Below are 15582 nucleotides of genomic sequence, written 5' to 3'. Positions count from 1 at the left end.
GTCCACTGTGTTTTCTGAGGTCCAAGGTCAACGCAGCCGTCCACCAGGAAGTTTTAGAGCACTTCATGCTTCCTGCTGCTGACCAACTTTATGGAGATGCAGATTTCATTTTCCAACAGGACTTGGCACCTGCACACAGTGCCAAAGCTACCAGTACCTGGTTTAAGGACCATGGTATCCCTGTTCTCAATTGGTCAGCAAACTCACCTGACCTTAACCCTATAGAAAATCTATGGGGTATTGTGAAGAGGAAGATGCGATACGCCAGACCCAACAATGCAGAAGAGCTGAAGGCCACTATCAGAGCAACCTGGACTCTCATAACACCTGAGCAGTGCCACAGACTGATCGACTCCATGCCACGCCGCATTGCTGCAGTAACTCAGGCAAAAGGAGCCCCAACTAAGTATTTGTGCTGTACATGCTCATACTTTTCATGTTCATACTTTTCAGTTGGCCAACATTTCTAAAAATCCTTTTTTGTATTGGTCTAAAGTAATATTCAAATTTTCGGAGATACTGAATTTGGGATTTTCATTAGTTGTCAGTTTTAATCATTACAATTAAATGAAATAAACATTTGAAATATATCAGTCTGTGTGGAATGAATGAATGAATATAATATCCAAGTTTCACTTTTTGAATGGAATTACTTTTTCATGATATTCTAATTATATGACCAGCACCTGTATGGATATGAAAGTTACTTATGATATATTTTTTCACCATGGACATTGGAGAGCATATCCTTAGAAAGTTTAGGCTCCACTGAATTTAAAAATATGTGTATCATGTTCAGATTTTAAAATGCAATTTGCATTTGAAAATATAAATACTGAGACTGCGAGAATGTGGAGTGCCTGGTGTTGGGGAGCAGGCTATATCAGCTAACTACAATAACTAACTTCCTGTTGCTTTAAGAACAGGACATGCACCTGTCCCTTCCACCTCATGCAGTATTTCTGCCTCCAGTCTCTCCCTCCTTGCCCCCCTGGGGAGGTGTGCCTCACTATTTGAAATCCCTTGTGCTAAGCCAATAAGCCCAGTTTGAACATCATACAACTGCTTACAATATGTATCATTCTCCATGTGAGTATGTCATTGACCAGGTGGTTTTGGTTTGATGTAGTATTCTGTCAGGTTTCATGTCAGTGAAGCTGCAATCAAAAAAAAAAAAATAAAAATCTTCTTTCTGCCTAAGAGCTGAAATGCTTTTAATAATGCACAGTGGCTCTCCGACTGCTCAAGGAGCATAAAAGCCATTCAGACGTCTTATTGTGACGATGATGTTCTCTTTGTTCTGGAGTATAAGTCAGCTCCTTTGTTCTGTTATAGCAGGAATAAGATAAAGCCATTCTCTTGCTTTTATCAGACTCCGCATCAAATCCCACACCAAATATCTGCATAGTTCTTTTCTTCTCTAGGTTACAACCACATCTGTAGGTTTAAAAAAAAAATACAGTTGACAATATACACTTAAGACTTACCTTTTATCTTCGGATAACAAAGCTTATCACAGTACAAAGGAAGGCTGATTTTATCATCATATTTGCACTGGGACCATAGTCAAAGGCTGATCCCGGGGAGGATAAATTGTTCTCCAACAAGCCACAGAGCAGTCCACTACTCAAATACTTAATGTGGTTCCTGTAGATTGAATTGCACCGTGCTCATAGGAGTATGCATAATGACTTCCTCCCTTGAATGATAATGCAAAGCCATGGTGTAGACAGGATATGTTCTTCTGTCGCAAAGGAACAATGAATGGAGATTAATGTGTGACAGTGAAATGGTGGATTGAGGTTGTTGCTTCTCGTGACAGAGGATCAGTGTGGGGAATTTATTCCCGGGGCGCTGCTTTGTAGCAGCTAGTGACACGCAGGTATGGGTTTATTAATGCTATTTATCTCACACGGCTCACCTTCAGAACACAGACTATGCTCCCCCCGGCTGCAGATTATGCATATTCATACATGCAAATACGAACTGGCCTTGGATTTTCTCTTAAGGAATTTAACCCCTGTTGAACTAGATAGTTTGTAAAAAGGTGGAACCTTATCATTAAACGGTGTTACTGGATGATCACAGAGGTTCTAGCACTATTGAGAGAGTAGGTGACCTATATACAAAAATATTTGTTTTTACTCTCAAGCAAACTATTTTGCATACCAATGGCTAGATGAAGTGAATAAGTCATGTTTATATCATGAAGCACTTACATTGTCTGGATGAAAAAAAATGAAAAAGTTTGAGGTTGGTGACTTTTTGAGTATAGCAGATGTTTTTTTAACAATGGATCACATGACTACTAAAAAAAACAAATAAAACCCCAAAAAGCACTGTGCCCTCACAGCAAGAAGGTCACGGGTTCAAACCCCGGTTGCCCTGGCCTTTCTGTGAAGAGTTTGCATGTTCTCCCCGTGTCTGAGTGGGTTTCCTCCAGGTGCTCCGGTTTCCCCCCCTACCAAAAACATGTTAGGTTCTGCAGTCAGTGTTATTGACCAGACACTGGTAAAGATCTGGAGTTGCTCCCCGGGCACTGCACCGCGGCTGCCCACTGCTCCCTTGAGGGATGGGTTAAATGTAGAGAATGAATTTTGCAGCATGTATGTGTATGTGACAATAAAGGATCTTCTATTTGTATGTGAAAACTCTGCAGTTGTCAAAACTAGAGATGTTTTCAGCAGAAAAAAAGCCCACTGTACACTACCTGCCCAGCACCGAACAGCAGACACAAAGTTAGCAACTGGCTGGTGAACATAGTGGATCAATTACACCAATCAGCCATAACATTATGGCCACTAACAGGTCAAGTGAACACTGATTAGCATTGGCACTGAATATTGGAGCGGGACATTAATTATGAGATGTGGAATTTACCAGTGGAATTGGACCAATTATTGACCATAGTTCTCAGGATTGCTGGAGTGTTTTGTCCTTAGGGTGGCCCAGGAAAACTTGTGAAGTGCCCAAAATGGAAAGGGTTCATTCTCTGGGGAGCAATCTGACTGATAACTATCTTCTGTCCGAGTAGAAAGTTGCTTGATGATGGCACAAAAAGAAAGTTTAAGGGGTCACCAATGAAATTTGTAATCTTCTGCTGGGGACCATAAAAATCAGTAACAGGTTTCATGACAATCTTGCCAGTTGTAGCGTAGAGATCTTGCCTGGTGTTTCCTTTGTGGACGGCTGTGGCTTAGGAGATAGAGTGGGTTGCCCGTTAATCGGCGGTTCAATCCCCGGCTCCTCCATGCTGCATGTCAATGTATCCTTGGGCAAGATACTGAACCCTGGTGGCTGTTCCACCAATGTTAGTTTCTGTTTGAGCACTTAGGCTTAGTGAATGAATGCAGACTGGCATTTGAGCTAAATGCTGTGCGCCAGCGTGTGGCAGTGATGAGGTATGGGAAACATGTAACACTATTCATTAACTAAGTCTCTGCATTTGTAAGACTGCAACTACACGGCCGCTGGAGGGCTGAGACACAGGAGGTGCAGTGGAGATGCCAGGGCTGGGCTCCTTGCTCAGCTGCAGCACCACCAACCCCGCTGGAACACGCAGTCACTAAAAACAATAGAAAAATTCTCATGTGTTTGTGTAAATAAATTTTTAAACACAACTTGAAGGTTCACCATCATTTCAAACCATGAACCATACAACTTACGTACCTGGGCCATCTTGTGCATCAACATCAAACTTGCTTCAACCTCACCACCAAGAACTTCAGTTTCACACTAGACGAAATTTCTTTTTTTAGCTTTTCTGTCAGAATTTGCCGTCGTTGTCTTCATGCAGTCAGTATGTATTATTAATTAGTGTTTCACTGGCTATTTATAGGCAACTTTGAGTGTTAAAAGGAAAAAAGCTTGCTCATGTGAGCCAAATTTTCAAAGTTTATTGTGATTTATAAAAGGGAAATCAGCCTGTGACATGCGTGCGCACTATGCTATAAATCTTTCTGTGCATAAGTTGTTTCGTCCATACGCAACCTTTTGATGTGTATCCTACGCATAGTTTTATAAACGAGGCTGCAGGTCTCTAAATGTTCTCTCGTTGCTTTTCTTTTCTTTCCTGCAGGGATCTCTGTCAGCATTTCCACCTTCAGCCTTGTGGCCATTGCCATCGAGAGATACAGCGCTATTTGTAACCCGCTGAAGTCCCGATCCTGGCAGACCCGATCCCACGCCTACCGCGTCATTGCGGCCACCTGGGTGGTGTCACTGATAGTCATGGTGCCCTACCCAGTGTTCAGTGTCCTCAAGTCTTTCCCAAAGAGCAACGGTACTGTTGGCCACATGTGTCGCCTGGACTGGCCCAGCCAGCAAGCTGAGCAGACCTGGTAGGTACTGGTGACACAATGAATAAGTGAAAAAAGCATGGATAAAAGGAACATCCTCAGTCATTCATCAGTTCAAACATTTGTCTGATCAGCAGGACTTGTTGGGCGATGAGGACTGGTAGCTATGTTAAAGTAATGAGTCCAAACAGGCAAAGAAATCAAGGAGCAGGCTAAAATCAGAACCAGAGAAGACATGATGGGTAAAAGATGAATAGACGGAGTCAGTTAGTGAATCGAATGCAATCTGCTTGGTTTTGGTTCCAAATGTGTGGAGATACTCTGATTTACATCCGGTGTAATTGTGTAATTTACATATGCATTACCATGACAAGCAAAAAGTAGCTTAATTTTTTGAGCAGTGCAATCAGATCACTTTCTGCTGATTGCTCACAGTTGGAAAACAGAGTGCATGCTGATTTGGTAATTTTCGTAAAATAGCTCAAATTTCTTGCACAAACCTCCAGCAGATCCACTGTTCTCAGGCAATTCAAACAGCGTTTGTAGTACACTGTGTGTTTGTAACTGGAATAAAAAAGTTTGCTGTAATATATTAGTTTTAACTTGTTCCAGTTTCTTCATGTGGAATACATCATCATTGTACTTCAAAAAGACATTTGTACCAGCCACTCTGGTCTCTCATAACGTCTGCAAACCATGCCTCTTTGGTGATGCAGTTTTATCTCTGCAAAGGGAGGTTAACTCAAAGTGGATGGTGCAACTGAGCTAATAAGCTACAATAGCTTCCGCCATTTTGGGCTCTCAAAGGTCATCCTGTGTACTCACTCCCCCCGTCCTAAACCTCTGCTAATGATGGAAAGAAGGCTCATAAATTCTTGTCATTTTAGGTTTGAACCCCTGGGATGAAGCTGTAAAGGTGGTTACAGGGGTGATGTCTGAAAAATGAATGAAATCATTAAGTGGGAGTCTCATTTTTTAAGATGAAAAAGGTGACCCGGCAGCTCCCGTTGAGGCATAATTACAGACTGTGTGGGTCCGTTTTCTAGCATAGCAGGGGTCATACCAAAAAAACAGAGGAGCCAGGAAAGAAAAGTAGAGACGACATCATTAGACAAAGACACTGTAGATAATGTGTCTGCCTTCGGTATCTGTGCATGTTACCATTTTGCTGTCATTTTGAATGAACATGATTGTTTCTCTGCTCCTGACTGTTCACTGAAAAGGATTAAAGCAGGAGAGAAGCGATTATTGCTGTTACAGTCTGAATTGCTCTGTGTTAGGAAAGGCATCCATCCATCTACATTCATGCCCTCTGAGGCATGTTGTTAAAAAGCACCACAGGTAGAGGGATAAGCAGCCACAGACAAGATATGTTCTTGCATCTTGGGATGTACTACTCAGGGATTTTCATAGATCTGTCCATACACAACTTTTCCTGCAGGATGGCGCAATTAAAAAGAAGAAGAAGCTGCACATGGCAAAACCTTGTACGTCTCTTTACTTGACAGCTTTTTGTGGTCGAACACTCTGAAGATTTCTCTTTTCTTTGTCTATCAAACCGCAAAGCTTCTCTGGGAAAGGCGAGGCAGTGGGAGACCAGTTAATTAGTCTGCTCGGGGAGGAGGAGGAGGAGGAGGAGGAAGAAAGTCGAGACTCAGATGTCAAAAGTCCAGATGTGTCACTGACTAGGAGGACCTTTCAAGTTTTAATTCACAGTTTCATCTTGACTTGTCATGGCCATCTTTTAAATTACACCAGGGTTTAGGGGTTAAAACCTCAATTCCAAGGAGATAACACCTCTTTCATCCACCTCTCATTACACGAAAATGGCCCTTTTTTTGCACCTAATGAAGCAGTGCATAGAGTTACTGAAGCGTCCATTTTTAGACTGAAATCTTAGTCTGAGATGATAAGCGAATTATATCAAGACACGTAAGAGCCATAAAGTTGTTAATGAACCATTTTTCTCTAGTCAAAGGCAAATCTAATGATTGTCTTAATGATTTTTATAATTATTCTCATGCATGGTGTGCACTGTACACAGACTGGAGTTTTACACAACAAAATATCTGGAGGGATGAATAATCCTATTCATTGAGGGAACTCAGCCACTAGATAAGTAGACATTATAGTATGACTAGATAACATTTTTGCATTAAAGAGAAACTTGGTTATGGGCACACTTATAGAAGTATAATAAATAACAACAGAAATTATATTGCTGATACTTTATGATGTTATACTTTAGATAATCATATACATGTCATCTGAATTCCCATGTACACATAAATCAATCACCCGCCACCCACCCAAACAAATTATCTTCTCCAATTTAGAGACCTGCACCCTCATGGACATTTCACTCCATCTCTCATGGTCCCTGTAGGCTGTGTTCCCATTTAATTACTCGAGCAGCGCAAGCTGTCCAGATGATGTCTGTATTGTGTGTTGTACTAATGTATGAGTGTTTCCAATAACGATTTACTTTAATGATTAGAGAGGCCGCTGTCTGCAATTTTAAATGTTTCCAGTGAAAGAAAAAGCTGTGACAGTGTCTCTCTTAATGGGGAGACGCCTCACCCTGTTTCACCCACAAGCAACCCATCCGCTATTAATCACGATGTTAATTCTTATTATCCTTGTTGTTTGATGTTTGCATCTTCAACAGGAAGGGGGCTGTGTTTTGCTGATCAATTACTGCGTCTTTTTAGGAGAATATTAACTGTAAATAAAAAACAAAATTATTTTACTCAAAATATATATAATATATTGAGAAAGAGGCAGGGCTTTTTCAGGGAATGGACATTTGATTGACATATGATATGACATGATTGTACAAAATGTCATGACAGTCCATCCAATAGTTGTTGGAGATACCTCAGTCTGCAGAGACTTGACGCTGCCATCCACAGAGTCCTGCACCACTTAGCTTCAAACTCAAACAAAACAAAATCAAAAACTCTGCAAAGGAAGACAATGATCCAATTTTCATATCTCCCTGTCCCAGGCGAAGTTTATTTGTAGTGCAGAAATGGGTAACACGTGCATGTCATTTTCTTTGATGATTAATATAAACCTAACACACCTTCAGTGGTTGATAATCATGGAGCTTTCAGGTGATGCGGGAACAGTCAAAAGAGGGAGTAACATATGAATATTCATCATGTTTTTTTCATGTCCCTCTGCCTCATCCATCTGGGTTTCCCCCTTGAGGCAAAACAAGCACAAATATCCACCAGCAGTGGTGTGTTGCCGCACTCCTGCACGTTCACTTCCAGACAGCTTTTGTCTAACAGATTTTCCACAGTATCAAACAGCCAGCTGATGAGAGACTTTGGCTGAAGCCTTTTTTTAAATGAGAAGTGAAAGAGCGGGGCTGTGCAGAGTTCAGAGGGTTTGCCGGGGAAGACTAGAAGACTAGATTAGAATATCAGAGAATGAATGAAACCCGACCTCTTCCTCTCTGCCGTCGCTTTCATGTGCTGACTGATGTGCACCGCAGACATCGGTGGTTGTGAAGAGGATTCTCTGATTATGACGAATCAAAAGGGAGATGTGGCTGCGTGATGGTAAAGATTTATTACGATCAAAGTGACATCTGTACAGTTTCTTATTTATTTATTTATTTATTCATGGGTTACTCTTTCTTGTTTTCTCTTTTACAATAATTGCATATTCCCTCCTCCTCTCTTTATCATTCTCCCTTCAGTTCACTTAATTTTACTTATAGGTTTTATTCGCTTCAGAGAGAGCGTACACTTTTATAATCCCAAGCAGTTTCTCATGCTCACTCAGTCATTGTACTTCGCTGGTTGTTCAAACAAAGATGAAGATACAGATGGTGCCAAACTGACAGATGCTCTGAGCCCTTTGAATTTTGTACACTCCTTACAAATTCCCCTCGTTCAACATTTTGTTCCATTTTTCCCCCACTACTCAGTTCACTACTTTTTCTTTGAGGTGTCATCAATCTCTCCACGATCAATTATACACATTTCTTTCTGTTGTGTCATAGCCATGGGTACCGTCTGTCAACACGTTCTCATCCCAGTGCGTCACATATGGACACTTTGGCCTCACTTTTGCACTTGTAAGGCTCTGCGGTCAAGTTAGCATGAATAAATATGCAAAGTCTGGTTAGACTTTCAAAATAAAACTATTGCTTTACGTTGTGAAACGGCATGTGGTTAACATTGTGAAAAATATTGGTCAGGTTTAGGCACCAAAACAACTTGGTTAGGTTTAGGAATAAAAAAACTGTGACATAACTTTAACTTAAGTTATGTCACGTGTACGTTAAGTACCTGCAAGAATGAATATTGCCTTTTTGTTCCACACGGGTCTTCTGGGTGAAAGTCCGGTTTCTGACCCACCCACCCAGCCACCTCCTTATTTGGACTTTTCTGGGTATATGTAAGTGTGCATCCATATGAGGTTGTAACCATGTATGTCAATATGCACTGTTACTGTGTATGTCAACGTGACAGTTTGATAAGGTTGTGTTGAAAACCTTCCCCACATTGAACAGGATGGCTGCTACCCTCTTAAAGAAAATACTGTCTTGTAGTGTCAGACCTGCAGCAGCTGACTGCTCCAACTGGTCCAACTGACTCTGCAGATGTTGGCGACTTAACATGTCCTCCATGTTGAGAACATATGATTGGGCAGTGTATTTAGTTAAATCAAGCATTTCAATTCATTTTAGTATTTTCTCCAGGTTACAGTTTCTTTTACTCCATTTCCCTTTGGGCCCATATGTCTTCACTTGATAAGATAAGACTGTAACTCCATTCATGTAAAAGTACTAAGTGGAAAACAGTTGAAAATATCTCTGCCCTTGGTCAGGTCATTTTTAAACATAGGTGCCACCAGCTTGACTAAAAAGAGGATTTTTTTGTAACTAATTTCAGACATCCATTCTTTTACTTTTAAAGGTCTTGAGGCTACATTAGCTGCTACTTGCATAACACACCTCAATCTCCAACAGAACAGGCTGCAGAAAGGTTGCATTGTGGGTCATGCCGGCCCCCAGGTTTGACAAGGCAGAAGAATGCATGGAATAAAAAAGATGATGTCTCTGGTTCGGCTGCATCAATTTTGATTACTTTTTTTTATTTGTCAAAATTGTAAAAACCTGTTTTCTTCAGAGAACTATTCTGTTGTCAAACTGATCTGAATTGCTTTGCTAATGTTAATACAGGTCTATTGTAATTGATCCTAAGAGTGCAAAGAACAGATTTGGGGAGAACCTTCTTGCTAGTCGTTATTACTATTACTATTATCGTCATACTGGCCCTGTTGTTTGGTTGTTTATTGATTTTATTTCTTCTAAAGTGCTGCTAAGTTTCAGATGCCTGATGTCTCTTGATTTAAGTTAAAATGCTATAACATTCCTCAGAATGTAATGATAGTCTTTCCTCTGCCATTGCTGCTGGACTCGTCTGCTTTGTTGGCTGCAGTGGTCTGTGTGACTGTGGGACAAGAGGGCTCTTGTGGCACTTATCAACTCCGAAAACGTTGGAGCACATTTTTCGATTCACCATAAATTTTTGTAAAACTGCCAATATTCGATATCTACACAGTTGATTTCTTGCCTCAAAACTTCTCAGAAGTGGATGTAGTAATGAAACAACATTTAAAATTGTATAAAAATGTTGGCCTCTTACAGTGCTGTTTTCAGCTCCTCGCTTGAATGCCAAAATGATTGTTGGGATATTTGGCTGTCAAGTTCATACAAGAATTCCAAATGATGCGTTCTTTGTAAAATGTTTAGCCATCTTATAGGCTTGGTGACTTCATGGCCACATCATGGGGGTCTCCTGTGGGGCTCATCCTATAGGAATCCAAGATTAGGATTCAAATTAAATCACACACTGAGGTGTGATTTAACAGACCAGAGGGGATTTGGTGCAGTTTCCTTGTTAAGGCTTTGCGTTTTACGTGTCGACCTCACCATTGTTTTCCATGTGGTGACATAATAACATAACAATTTTTATGCAGAAGATACTATTGTGTATGCACATGGCTCTCCAACTCAAGCTATGTCTAGATTACAATTCTATCTTACAGTATATTATATAAATGTCTCCTCAATATGTCACTGAACTACTGTTCATCAGCGCAGAGCTCAGGACTGGCTAACTGCTGGTACCCCACCAATAAATACTAACTCTGGGAAAGTCTCAAAAGTCTCATCCCATTTCCTAATTTTTTTTAGATGTGAGATTGTTTCTGATGCTGTTTGTATGTGCTTCAGTGTGGCCTGCTTTCTGTTGTGACACGGTATGACATGATCGGTCCCCCAGGGTGCTGAGGAGCCTGATAGCCTGCAGTGAGAAGCTGTAGCGCTGGATGGGTTCAGTACCTTGGGGATAAAGAGGCCTGCTGGGAGGGATCAACCATCTGGGGGGCCTCCAGCAGCGCTCCAACACATGCACAAAGGTGTATGAGGAAAGAAAGATACACTGTTAAGTTAAGTTCACAAGCACATTTTCGGCCAGTAGCTGGATAAGGTTATGTGTTTGGTTGGTGTTTAGGGCTGATTCAAGATAAAGTAGAGACTTTTACTCTTTGCGTTGTTTTTTTTACGCCTCTCTCTTTCCATCCGGCTGTTTTTCAGGTATGTGCTGCTGCTGTTCACTCTGTTCTTCATCCCAGGAGTGGTGATGATTGTAGCCTACGGTCTGATCTCCAGAGAGCTCGTCCGAGGCATTCAGTTTGAGCTGGGCCAGAACAGAGAGACTACCGGTGAGAACCATCATATATCAATCCAAACAGGAAAAAGCTTTTTGTTCACAGTGATTTAACTCATACTGTGGATGAAAACATCTATTTCACTTTTTATAGACCTGTATAAAGCTGCATTGAATTACATCAGAAAGACAGGAAACAGCAGGTTTTATCAGCAGTCCAGTAAAATATCACAACTGCCAGTAATGACACAATAAAACTCCAATTAAATACACGCCTGTTGGATCTAATAGACACAAACCCCCATTATCAGGCAGTACAGGCAAACAAATAATAGAACATAACTACAAAGGGTGCCTCAAGCACAGAATGACATATTTTGCTGCTACCTACAGGTTCTGCACCTGTTACATCCAAAAATACACTTCTTCTCAGTTGTCCTAATATCTACTCGACTTGTTTTCATGCCTGTTTGGAATTTCTAGTGGCCTTACAGCTGGTATTTCCCAAAGAAAAAGAAAAATCTCTGTGTTACAGATGAGACACATCTCTGGGTGCATTGTGTGCATCAGTAGGACCAGTTTCCAAGGAGTCCAGCCTTGTGTGTGTGATTCATCAAGGTTGAGACGATCTGAAATAGCCTTCAGTGGCGACTGCTCATTTATAAACATAGTGTTTTATTCATTTGGAATGCAGCAAAACAATGAACTTCCATTCGTCTTTTAGCATGTTTAGTCTGTCTGAAAACAGTTGTTTTAAGACACACTTAAAAATACTAGGCATTTACATTATGTTGAATTCCAAGGAAACTCTCCAAATGTAAACTCTCTGACATTCCACAGGCAAGAAGAACGGTATAGGAAGGGCTGTCACAGGTTCGAATGATGACGACGATGGTTGCTACATCCAGGTGTCTAAAAAACCCTCTTCTGCTCTAGAGCTCCCCACACTCTCTGCCTCGACTGGTGCCACCCAGGCCAAACCTGAGCGCGCCCGCAGCAACACCTCAGAGGCCAAGCTGCAGGCCAAGAGGAGAGTCATCCGCATGCTGATGGTGATTGTGGCGCTCTTCTTCATTTGCTGGATGCCCCTGTACTCAGCCAACACCTGGAAAGCCTTTGACCTGAAGTCAGCCTCCAAAGCCCTCTCAGGCGCGCCCATCTCCTTCATCCACCTGCTGTCCTACACCTCAGCCTGCGTCAACCCCATCATTTACTGCTTCATGAACACGCGCTTCCGCAAGGCCCTGCTGTCCACCTTCGCCTGCTGCTGCCGCAACTGGCTCTGTCGCCAGTGCTGGTGGTGCAGGAAGAGGGAGGCAGGAGAAGACGGCCTCACCGCCGCTTCCATGGCCACGTCGATGGCCACCTCTATGTCGAAGTTCAGCTACACCACCGTTAGCACCACCGGCACCTGCTGAGCCTCAGTGAGAGCTGGGTGGTCGCATCAGTGGCTAACGAGCAGCGGTTACTGTGCGCACCATCTGCTTTTTTCAATCTTGTTTTTCACTCTTCATCTTAATATGCCATGAGTCATGTGCTGAGTAATATCGCTGCCCTCATTTATGAGGCCTTTTTAAAAGGTCTCCTTCAAATTCTGTGTGCATGGTTGCAGAAAGTGAGGCGGGGAAAATGTCGTTTCAGTTTGGTGACATTATTTTTTTCTTCTGTTTAATTGGCAGCATCCGCTTTGTTGCATCCTGAAGAGAACATCAAGTGCCTGTGCTCTTTGTGTGGCTTCGTTTGTCATGGTGGTTTGTTCACTGGCTCAGACAAGACATTATAGTGACAAACTGCGCTCAATATATTAATCTTGCGTACTTGTAAATACTGTCTTCATGTTCTTACTGTGCCAAATGTTCCTTTTTGACAGAGAAATACTGCTGAACAGTGAGGACTCATTAACTGAGTAATGATTCAGTATGGATTTCCTTTTGTGTTTAATGTTGCTTCATCTTCATTCATTCAGGGCATTTCTCTCTTGCAGTTATCCGTATTATTCTGCTAAATAACTTGGACATTGTTGGGTCAATATCAATGGAAACAGAGTTAGTCCACCTTTTTCCGGACAAGCTTCTTGCTCAGCTTTGACAGTGTTTTGCTCTTATGAGTTTTGTTTCATCACTTCCTGTGTGTAAAACAGATTTCCTGCAAATATCCAAACACCAAAATCCATTCAGTTGGGTTATTTTGTCGGCTTCTTATAACAGGATGTTTTTGCAGCACAGCTTTGTGATTCAGACTGATAAGGCAGGTGCATGTTAACGTAAACATCTTCAAGATAAACATCTGAAGACTGTAATTAAGCCTTACTTCTTGGCATACATAAATAAGAAAGCCTGGTGTTTAGAAACAGGCAATTTTCTTTTACTCTAGTAAAACAAACTGGGATGAAACAGGCTTGGTCATGGGACTTAAACCTACTATTGCCACTGCTACAAATGTGTGTTAAATACCGATGCAGACATTGACATCAGGATGTGAATTAACAGAAAAGGTGCTGATGTTCTATCCATGAAAGGCTGAAGGCACCTGCTTGTTACTCCAATGTGCCCCTGCGACAAATGGCAAACTCACCTGTTCTGCTCAATTATCTCTGTGGTGTCTTTTTATGTATTCTCTCTGCCTTCCGCTTCAGTGCTGCCAATTACTCTGAGCATTACCTAAGCACAAAGGCCCCATTTCCAGGCTTAGACTAACGAGGTGTTTCTCAGGGACCCTGTCCTGCAGTGCAACTCTCACGGCTTTGCCTTTATAAAACTGAAGCCAAATGGCTCCGCTAACACACCACATCTGAGCCCTTCAATTCTTTAATGATAATAACAATAAGATCAACAACTTGATTTAACAACAATAAATAATAATTAAAAACAGGGCGAAACAGCTTGCACGGCTCTGTCTAAAGCTAAAAAATCCACTTACAGAACCTCTAAAGCTCTCAGCTTGTGCAGATTTGTGTAAAATGTATAATAATTTATAATGCAGAACGTTTATTGTGGGCTTGTGGTGTCATTTACTTGACAGCCCTGTTGGGCTTTGAAGCTAAAGTTTTGGGACATTTGGGTAAATACACTTGTTATTTTCTGACAGAGAGGTAGATGAGAAGACGTACACCACTGATATCTGTTCATAATATGCTATAGTCAGCAGCCGGTTAGTTTAGCTTAGCAAAAGACCAATATTTTGTTTATGTAATCAAGCATGTGAATAAACGTATTTCTGAAAATGTAAAAATATTTATTTAAAGGAAAGTTTATGTATTTTTATTTTAACCTTTGTGCTTTTCTCTTAATTATGGCTATGGGTCATGCTACATTTGCACTTTTGCGGAAATGCCACTTGAACAAAACAACATATATTGGGGCGAGCAGCCCAAGATTTCAAATTTAACTTAAATTTTACGTAAATAATTCCATATGAAAGTAAACACAAGAAGAAGCCTCCTGGATTAGCTATTGAAGCTCCTATTATGAAGTCTTAATAATAGTCCACTTGATAACTAACAACCCTTTGCACCCTAGTTTTATTTAATTTCCTTAGAAGACAATAGCGTAAACAAATCTCTCATACTTCTCCTGCACGCACACATGCTAAATCAAGCCACAGCCTTGCATGTAAACAAACCAGTGTGAAGATGAATAGGTAGCTGCAGAAGTAGATCCTCATGCAGTTAGCTGCAGTAACTTATCCAGGTGGCTACTTTGTGTGTTTACTTAGGTTTAGACTCAGAGGCAAGCACTTGAATTAAACATATGTGGAGGGACTTTAGGAGGCTTGCCTGCTTTCCATAAACTCTATAACAATGGTGGCAAGTGCAAAGTTAGCATGATCCATTAGTTACCCTCTAAATACCCACTGAATTGTATGTACACATGAAGTACGTGTTCAATGTTAAGGCAGAGGTGTTTGATTTGGGGTGGATAAGACCCGGGTTCAATTCCCACTGTGAGACATCTGCCAGTGTGTCCCTGAGCAAGACACTTAAACCCTAGTTGCTCCGGAGGCGTGCGACCTCTGACATATATAGAAATTGTGAGCAAAATGATTCATGAGCTATGGGTAAATTGACGTTGTCCAGTGATTGATAGATATTATTTTGTTGACAGGACATGATGTTCATTAACAAATTACAGATTGCCTTAGAAAAATGAATTCATTCATAAATTCAGTTAATTATGCCAAAATATGGACATGAAAGTGTTGCAGTGAATAATTTAACACCCCATTAAGATAAAAAGTAGACAGAATTGTATCAGTTGGCCTCTGCAACACAAAAGTACCTGTATTTGTGTTAAGCAGTGTGATGTAATACTTTTGTCCTACATACGGTGTACGTTGACAGCTTAGCGCTGTCATTTCCTATCACTTTCAAGTTTGGTCCTCTTTTTCATGTCCTCTCTTCGCCTAGCACTCCCTGTCCCTGCAGCCCCACCGCCCACCACCCTCCCTTTTTTTATCCTTTTTCAGTGCAGAAGCGTAGGAATACATGAATGACAATAGCGTGTGGGTGACAGCTGAGATTTGCAGGCACAAGCACTGTCCAAGAGCAGTTTACAGACGGTGGCAGAGGTGACGGTGAGTTCGGCTCGCAGACA

General features: G+C 41.4%; 1 protein-coding gene across 1 annotated transcript in view; it reads left to right on the top strand.

Moving 5' to 3' along the window:
* Positions 1–14170, top strand: part of cckbra (cholecystokinin B receptor a) — a 26319-nt gene extending 12149 nt beyond the window's left edge. The window contains exons 3-5 of the mRNA XM_046044082.1: positions 4079–4340; positions 10918–11045; positions 11831–14170. Of these exons, the coding sequence (XP_045900038.1) occupies positions 4079–4340; positions 10918–11045; positions 11831–12408 (968 nt within the window). The 3' untranslated portion in view covers positions 12409–14170. The remainder of the gene's footprint in view (positions 1–4078; positions 4341–10917; positions 11046–11830) is intronic.
* The last annotated feature ends 1412 nt before the right edge of the window (positions 14171–15582 follow it).

Source organism: Micropterus dolomieu, linkage group LG01 (assembly GCF_021292245.1).
Source record: "Micropterus dolomieu isolate WLL.071019.BEF.003 ecotype Adirondacks linkage group LG01, ASM2129224v1, whole genome shotgun sequence".
In the NCBI taxonomy this organism is placed as follows: domain Eukaryota; kingdom Metazoa; phylum Chordata; class Actinopteri; order Centrarchiformes; family Centrarchidae; genus Micropterus; species Micropterus dolomieu.
The sequence above is the reverse complement of the archived record's forward strand: the minus strand, read 5'-3'. Positions and strand labels throughout refer to the sequence as shown.